Raw genomic sequence first — 9,997 nt, 5'->3', positions numbered from 1 at the left:
AAAAAAAAAAAAACAGTATAACGGAATGTATAATGGAACTCTATGTATGCATTAGATTGTAAATTTTCCTATTTTATGACATTGGGAAATTCTAAGATAGAACATACTTAACACATTTCTTTGTCTTTTATTTCTTTTACATCAATTAACTTTGTATTTTTCTTCAATCAAAAATATTGATATGAACATACCCAAAAATACACATATTTTAACATAATTTCTTTTTAAAAAATATCATTCAACTACATCATTTCGATTTAAAAGAATTACATTTTATATAATTACATAATCCAATAAAGTGATAATTAATTTTTCAAAAATTATTGAAAAAAAATTTATCTGTTAGAATATAATAATAATATTTTAATATTATAAATTTTTAATAGATAATATTTTATCTATTAGAATATAATATAATATAAGCGAAAAAATTTATATATTATACGTAAAAAAATTCAAAGTTTATCGAATTAAATATAACCAATTTATCTAACCTAAAATAAAATAAAAATTATCTTTTATTGAAGTGTTTTTAAAAAGAAGAAAAAACTACTTGTAATCGCAAATAATGAATCATACTTATCATGATTAATCATCAATGGAATAACAAATGAGAGAAGAAATAAAACAATAATTATGTTTATTATCTAATAAACAAATGATAATTTTACCTGTTTTAAGAATTTTATTTTAGATGCGTTACGAAAGATATTCGTTTAATATAATATAATTACTAATTAAATCCACTTCAAATTTATTACTACAATCTTATCGATTTTAATAATGATAATTAGACTGATAAATATAGATATATATTGATTTCAAATTCGAGTTTTTCATAAATCATAATTTACTAAGTGATAATTCTATATATTACAATTATATATTTCTTGAATTACTTTTTAAAAATGACAATTCAGAATTTTTCTGATTTATTTTGTGATAATAGTTTTTTTAATATAAAGATTTTGTACAATATAATTTTTATAATAATATATATAATTAACGTAACATAAATATTTCTCAAATAACTAGGGACATTTTATTAGGTACATTTTAGACTTTCTTATACAACTTACAGACTTGAATACTGTGACTTGTGTGAAGTTTTTGAATGTTAAATGTTTTTAGTGTTTAAATATTCAAATGCAAATATATTTAAATATAAAACATTTCAAGATATTTATATTAAAATATTTGAATGGATACATATTCGAATATAAAGTATTTAAATTTCAAAGTATTCGAGTGTAAAATAATCTGATATTAAATAATATAATAATAAGTATTTAAATAGGTTATGTTTAAAATATTTTCGAAGTTAAGATATTGACATATTAAATAAACGAATGTTAAAATATTTAAATGTTAAAGAATTTTTATGCTTTTGAATGTTAAAATATAATAATAAGTATTTCAATATTTAATTTGTGAAGATTTGTAAAATATAAATTATTTAAATATCGAAATTCAAATATTATTATATTCAAATTTTGAAAATTTTAAAATAATCAAATGTTAAGACAAAATTTTTCATCAATAAATATATTTTAAGAAATATATTTTAATTAAATTAAATTAAATATAATATAATTAAATATATAATAAAAACTTCAATTTAATTGAACATCTTAAAAATATACTAGAATTGTGTTTATATGATATATATAGTGCCATTTATATGAAAAAAATACATTGTGTTCGATTATCTGAACTTCAGCTCTATTATCTGAATATCTCTGAGAATCATGTTCTACTGTATCTCAATATTGTATACGTAACATTTAATAGAGATTCAAATTAAATGTGTCTTATAAACAGTTATTTTTATTTGAATTATAATTATTTGCAATGCAAGACATTTAACAGATGTTTTTAATTCTTTCAAAATTAATAAGATATTATATCTCAAAATAATTTTATATGGATTTTAATATCGTTATTTAATTATATATAATTTTTTTTCATATATATTTTATTTTTTGACAAAAACATTTTATTAAAACATATTTTATTAAAATTAAAATTATCCGTTTTATTTTGGAAATTAAATTTAACTTATTTTTAATCAATTAATTATATTTCATGTTATCATAATATCATCTTCATTAACAGAAGAAAAATTTATCTGAAAAAAATTAAAATGTTTATAAAACATTGTTAAACATAATCTAAAATGTCTAAAAATTCGACATATGACGTCCACAATTTTCATTAAACAACCAAAACAAAATAGTGACGATATTTATGTCGTGGGTGATTATTTTAGCACGTGTGCAGCGTGTTAAATCGAAACGGTGTCAAGAACATACCACATCTTCAACGAATATTTTCTTATATACTTATATATACTTATATCGAGTAACAAAGAAATTAATTGAATTGTTTGAAATTTAATATTTTAATATTTTATATATCTTATACTTTTTGTCGTTTGGTTATCTAATGTTTGTTTTTAAATTATTTAAATCCTTTAATCTTTTCTTGGAAATTTTTTAAATTGATATAAAAATTTTAATTCATGGCAATTTATTTTGAGATTATCAGAAATTGATCATTATCTTTTTTCTTTTTTTAATTTATAATCTCTGGATTAGTTTAGAATTAATTCAGAAATAATGATAAGTTTAATATTTCTGAAATAAATAAGAATAGAATATATATTTCATATATATTTTTAATTTTCAATTAATATTTTTGTGTTGTGAATATGATAATTTCATTTAAATCAAAAATGTTTTGTCGTATTCTATATTTTATATGATATAAAAATAATATATTATTGTCTTTATTACATAAAATATAGAATACAAGTTAAAACTAAATATTACAAAATTACATAATGCGATGTAAGTTCTTATAGTGATTCATGAACCAATGGCAATAGTTAAAAATTGATAAACAAAATGTTTGAAAAATCAAAAGCGACTATAATTTATGTTTTGAACTTCAACTTTTACTATTCTACATCATATTATATCTTGCCTATAGCAATATTTCATCTTTTATAGTTATCGACAGGTATTTTTTGTTTCTATACTAAATTCATATCTATAACTTATATTTTTCTTTTTTTAACGAATATAAGAAAAAAATAAAATTCAATTTTTTTTCTTTTTTACTTGATTTAATGTTAGATGAAGAATGTCGTTTAGTGCAACGTAGAAACGGAAAATGGTAAACGGAATTGATAAATCGTATCGGTTCGAGTCTGTTAATTCTAGTTTATTTGCGAATTGTTATTGGCGTGCTGCATTATTATATCACTCGATAACGCATTTATTTGACGATAAAAATGCTGCTTGCTAATAATTCATGCATGTAGCGCTATTAGGTAGTACAGCCTCTGATTAGGCTGATTCATTTATAGCATAATTGTCATTGTAGAATGAAATTTTTATTAAATAAATTTTCAAAGTTCTTAAAAAAACTTTATATTTGTAGGGATGCGTTTATTAGATATAAAGTTTTATTCATAGATTTAAATGCCATTTAATTTTTATTTTAATTTTTAACTAACAATAAAAAATAATTTTTTTCATTGACTTTTTCTCAAAAATTAAAGTAAATTGTAATTATCTATATATTTATATATAAGATATTTAATTTTGTTTAGTAAAAAAAAAATGGTTTTTTTTAATAAATTAAAAATATATATTTTATATAATTATATATTTATATTGTTTTTATTTAACTAACATTGTTATTAAATTGTTAATAAATAAAATTCAATTTTTATAGAGAATTGTTTTTATTTTTTCTTTTATAATATTGTTTTTGATGAATTGGAATGGAATTCTCCAATAGAGATTTATTACATTTAAAACAAATCAATGTTATTTGAATTCAATTTAATGATAGATAATTTTTTTTATTTAAATTTTTTCTCCTTTGACATATTATATTTATATATTATTAATTTATCTTTATCTTATTTATTTCTTTTATTTTAGTCACATATGCGTATAAACAACATTATCATTGTTATTTGTATTTAATGCATTTTTCTGTATATGATACATATTTTATTTATTAAAATATATAAATATGTTTCCGCAAAAAATTCAATATTCATTATTATTGTTTCTTAAGTTTTTCATTTTTTAAATCTTTTTATATTATTATTATTAAATTATAACTGTTTTATTTTTATTTATATTCATACACGTGCCTATTTTAATATATTCTTAAAAAAAAAATGATGAACATTTGAAACAATTTATCATAAAGATAAATTAACGACAATAATGAATAGTAAAAGACAATTTAGATAATTTTAGGTCAGTGTTTTCGAATTTGTTTTATAAGATCAAAATAAAAAATTCTTGTTTTGTTATTAATAAATAACTATTTTTTTATTCTAATTCTATTCTGCCTAATTTATAATAATCTATATAATAATTTGTAATAATAATATTTATTAGTAAAATTAAAAGATTGCATAAAATGAATTACTTTTATAAAACATAATTTATTCTACGTTTATATATTTTTAATTATTATATTTTTTTATATTACATGATCATAATCATTTTTTTAAGAAAATTGATCATCAAATTTAAAGAAGATATATATTATAAAATTTGAATAAAAAACTTGATAGAATAATGCAATTATCTTTTTAATTAATATAATCAGAAAATCGCTTAAATTATCTTTATATTAGAAAAAAATCTATATTAATATTTTTTTTATATTTATTGATGATTATATTTATTATTATTGATGATAAAAAATTGCAACTGTAGTGTAAAAAATTTTTGCAAAATAATATACCAATTATTAATTTTCTTAATATCACAAAAAGCAAGAAAAAATCTTCAAAAAAATAAAATTAATAATTCAATAATTAAAAACAAAAATTTACAATTTTATTTATTATTATTATTAATCATCAATAATAATAATAATATCCATTATCATTTTATCATTATTTAATATAATATAATATAATATTATAATAATAATAATAATAATAATAATAATAATATACTTACTTGATTTAATTTCATCCTCCATACCAGCCATAACAAAATTTTTCAAATATGTCCAAATATCCTTATAGCAAAAGTAAAATTCAAAATAAAAAAAATATCTTCTTTTTTTTTTCTTTTTCTTCTTTAACCCTCCGTGAACTATGCGAAGTTAGATCAACACCAGCGGTTTTAAAACTATTATATTTCTTCAATATCTTTCTTCTTCATATTAAATCGTCTAGTTTTTTGAATAAGTTGGGCTCTTCACCGATGATTAATGATTTTTTTGTTTCCTTCACCGACTTTACAAAAAATTCTACTATTACATTGAATATCTAATCTCCGTGCGACACCAACTTGCAATTATCCCACTTATCGGCTGTTTATACATATAACGGGTGAATTAGTAGTAAATTTTTTAAAATTTATTTAAGATTCAGAGATATTTTAAAAGATTCAAAGGAAAATATTGCTTTGAAAATCATATTTAAAATTATGATAATCAACATTACAATGACAGTGGTATCATTCTATTCGAATTTATAAAAATGTAAATTTTTTATAAGTTCACCCCTTATATTGCCCGCCGTTATGATAAATGGTATATCGCTATTTTACATGTTAATTCTATAGTTTTTTGAAAATAATTTAAAAACTAAAATTAATTGTCGACTATATGTAAAGGAAAAAGTTGCTCAAAATAATGTTTTTTGCAATATATTTCAAAATCGTTAAAGTTGGAAGTCAATCGGCAAGTTAATCAATATTACATATAATATTAGATTATTGCAAATGAAATGAAAATAATATTAATCAAAATTTAATTTAATTAATTCAATTATGTCTACATAGAAAAGCAAGATTAAAATTATAATATTTAATTGATTTAAATTAATTTAATTTAATAATCATTGATCATTATAATTATAATTCCTTCTTTTATTTTATGATTGTATTTGTCAATTAAAGATTATTCCTTCCTTTAATGCAATCCTTCTCGAAAATTCTATTAATATTAACAGTTTTTTTATAATTTTTTATATTGAATTTTAAATTTCGAATTTAATGTTGTAATTCATCGCAATACACAATTCATTTATAATAAAACAATCTAGTTTATATGACATTCAAATTGTATTCACCCAGTATCAAGTTTTAAATTGTCATATAATAAATATTACATTTAATCACTTATCTTCAAATGATTTTCAAGATTTATAAATTCATATGCAACAATCTAAAGAGTCTATAAGAGTCGAAAGTCAAATGTAAACGCGTGTTTAAAATGTGGTGTTTCTTTATCCCACGTGGTTGCGAAAACAAAGTGGTATATCATCTCTCCGCCATATTTTTTTATCGAAAGGGAAACACGAAGAAAAATAGATCAGAACACACGATGAATCAATCTTGGAATCACAACGTAGACTGAGCTTCGGAAGAAACATCGAGAGAGAGAAACACTCGATTGGCAGTGGCCACGTGTGCCATAAATACAATTGTGAAAATGCTCGTTATGAAACTTTTCGCGTATACTAGTGACGTCGAGAAGAATATTGTTCCACCTTCCTTCCTTCCTTCCTTCCTTCCTTTTTCCATGAATCGATCGTTTCTCTTGCAATCACGTTTACCTACGAAACTGATCTGTTGTAGTGGAAATTGAAGCTAATCTAAATAATAGAATCGAAATAGAAGTTCCAAGAAATAAAACTCTCGTTTTAAGAATCTTTATATCCAATTTAGTCCGTTAGTTAGTAACTAATTAATAATCTTCCCGTTCGTTTCTCCTTTTTCAAACGGCTGTTACGCGATATAATTCCGACAATTGTGTCAATTATCACAGGGTTAAATGGACAAACGAGTGTGTTGAAAACGAAGAAGGGAACACCGGTAACTATTATCGCTGACAACAGTTTAATTTTTCTTCTTGAGGAGATCATCCTATGTTTCTAATTAATCTAATTAATCGTGAGAGTTAGTGAAGAATATTAAGCACATCGTTCCACATCACTTGCTTCCATCACAATAAATAAAAACAATTTTTATCTTGTTACGTTGTTATTTCAAAATATAAAATTCGAAAGTTTGAACATTCAAATAATTGAAATCTTTGAAGAAAATTGAATCTAAAAAATTTGAAAATTATTATGAATTTTTTTTTTTGTAAATTAAAAAAGTAAACTTTTAAAAGTTTGAGAATTTGGGAAAAGAGTTTATAAATTTAGAATTTTAAAAATATTTTCTCAAAATAATTTACAAAGATTGATAAATGATTAAATTATTCTTTACTATCCCTTACTATCTTTTCTAAACAAATTTAATAGATTTAAACAAGTCCATCAATACTTTTTCAATCTTAGCTGAAAGTTCATCGAACGATCTTCTTCCATTTCAACCCTTTTTCTTGAAATTTCCTGTTAATCTTGTGCCATCCTCTTCATCGACTCTTGGTACAATTCTCATCGAATCTTTGTTTCTGCACCGATCGCCTCAACGATTGTCTACTAAAACGGTGTACACGATTAATCGATTTTAATTCGACATATTTTTAGATCAAATGACATCATGTTCGATATTAGAATCATAAACGGATATTATTGAATTCGTTATACCAATAAATTGTGTAAATAAAAGACGTTATTGGAAAATGGTTATTGAGAATATTTTCCTTCTAAGAATCAATCTCGCGCAACTTAATATGTACTTTATATCTTTCGAATCGTTAAATAACATTATAAAATTTTAGAAATCGAGAGAAATTTTGAGTTATCCTAGGAGGGAAGATATTCGAAGATATGTTTCATCAAAAAACTTTGCTTCTTAGAAAGATATATTTATTTGTTATTTAAAAGAATCTTAATCAATAAAGTCATTAAAAAGAAAAATAAGAGAAGAGATTTAAAATTATTGGAAAATAAATAGAAAATGAACAATTTTTGATTTGAAAAAATCAAAGAATACAAAAATTATAGATATTTATTAACAAAATTTGATTTTAAAAATTTAAGTGAATGCTCAAAACATGATAAAAATCACTTTAAATTCGAAAACAACGTCGTAAATCGAATCCTTAATATTATGGAACAATCATCCCTTGATCCTACGATAAAAGGTCTCACAAATTTGTCAATAATGTTTTTATTATAGAATAAATTGGAACGTTGAACGTATATTAGACAGATAGTAAGATAAATAGCCAGAATAAGTGTTGGAGAAAGGATACGTAGAATCCAATAAGAATCAACAATGAACTATCACCATGAAATTGATGGGTGTTTCGTTTTATAAAAACAATTTACGAAAAAGTTGTTTTTTTTTTTAGAAAATTTTAATTTTGCAAGATCATAGGTTCTTTTTTTTCTAATATTTTATTTTGTGAACACAAGAATACAAAGACATCCTGTTTTTCATCGTTATCATGGTCTTGCATGAAGAAGCTGGAAGTTTGATAAGATTCAATAAAGTAATCGGATTGGAAATAATGCTTTGCCTTTATTAAAGTTCTATTGGAAGATTTTTTTAAAATTAATAAAAATGGAAACATAAAAAAATAATTAAACTATTAAAAATATAATTAATAATAAACAAACAATAAATATGATTGAAAAAAGAAAAAAGAAATAAAAAAAAATTAATAGAAATATGGAAATCTATAAATAGATTACCAATTATTTTGGAAATCTTTTATAATAAATTTTATATATCAGAAATTTAATCATTTCTTTTATTCAATTTATATTTATATAATATCGTGAATGTTTTGATGATATGAGAAAAAAATCTATCGCGATGAAATAATCTAATTTTAAAAAAAATGTTAATTTTGCATTGTTCAATCAAGCAAAACTTAAAGTCTGATTACACAACGCAGATTGTTTCTTGTGATCGACGCACGTCGATAAGAATTAAGACGACATTTGCGTGTGTCTTCAATAGGATAGAACGTTGAATCATTAACAAATCAAATAGTCAAATTGACTATTCCTGATTGTGCAAGACAATAAGATCATATTAAAACATTAAAAACAAAATTGAAGAACATTCGAATAGTATTTTAATTTAATACATATTTTAATAATTAAATAATTGATTCAAATCATGCAATTCTTAAAAAAAAAAATACATTTTATATTTATTGTTTGAAAAAAATTTGTTATGCGATATTAAATTATAGTGAAATGTCTGTTTAATTTCATATAAGTGAAATGATGTAATATATAATTCAGTTAGATAATATTTGAGAAAATAAGAACTCTCTATTTTCATTTTCAAGAGTTCAATTTGTAAATATAAAAATATATTATTATGATACTACTCTTATATTATTCTCCAATTTTCAAGATCAATCAAAATTTTCTTGTTACCTTTATTATTTACACATAATATTCAAAATGAATTTCAATTAATATTATCTTAATTTATTAATATTTAAAAAAATGTAATGATGAAATACGTAGTATATTACCTTCTATACGTAGTATTTTAGATAGGCCTAATATATTATCTCTTTAATAAATATATTAATTTTATAAATACATTTCTTTAACAAAATTATTAACAGATAATAATAATTTTTCAAATAGACTTAAGAATAAAAAATTAAAAATAATAATTCTTTCATTTAACAAATTTAAATTATTTATACTCTTCTTTTTATAATATTTTAAAAAAAGATCTATTTCTAAAAATTAAAATAAATATTTATATTATTTTCTAACTTTTAAAATACTTACTATTTTCTTCATGATTCAATAATTTTCTTACAAATGGAGACACATAAGGAATGAAGGGTTGAAATTAATGTTAATCCATTACAGTAGAATGCAACGACTTAATCGAAAGTCCATCAAGGGAAAAGAGTGAAACGACGAACGAATTATTGATGCATATTGCTATCGTAAGCTCTGACAAAGGCGAAGCTCGAACCAAGGCCATATACGCAACAAGACCTATTTTGTACGACTTCCTTGTCGACTAATTCGGCTCGATATACCCGCCAATGTTTCCTGAAAAAGAAGAGATGA

The 9,997-nt window shown here is 21.3% G+C and overlaps 1 protein-coding gene across 1 annotated transcript in view; it reads right to left on the bottom strand.

Annotated features, from left to right (window-relative positions):
* Nucleotides 1-5,234, bottom strand: part of LOC102672712 (synaptic vesicle glycoprotein 2C-like) — a 19,116-nt gene extending 13,882 nt beyond the window's left edge. Inside the window, exon 1 of the mRNA XM_006617598.2 lies at nucleotides 4,998-5,234. Coding sequence (XP_006617661.1) covers nucleotides 4,998-5,028 — 31 coding nt within the window. The 5' untranslated portion in view covers nucleotides 5,029-5,234. The remainder of the gene's footprint in view (nucleotides 1-4,997) is intronic.
* Nucleotides 5,235-9,997: the final 4,763 nt, after the last annotated feature.

Source organism: Apis dorsata, unplaced genomic scaffold (genome assembly GCF_000469605.1).
Source record: "Apis dorsata unplaced genomic scaffold, Apis dorsata 1.3 scaffold_317, whole genome shotgun sequence".
In the NCBI taxonomy this organism is placed as follows: domain Eukaryota; kingdom Metazoa; phylum Arthropoda; class Insecta; order Hymenoptera; family Apidae; genus Apis; species Apis dorsata.
The sequence above is the reverse complement of the archived record's forward strand: the minus strand, read 5'-3'. Positions and strand labels throughout refer to the sequence as shown.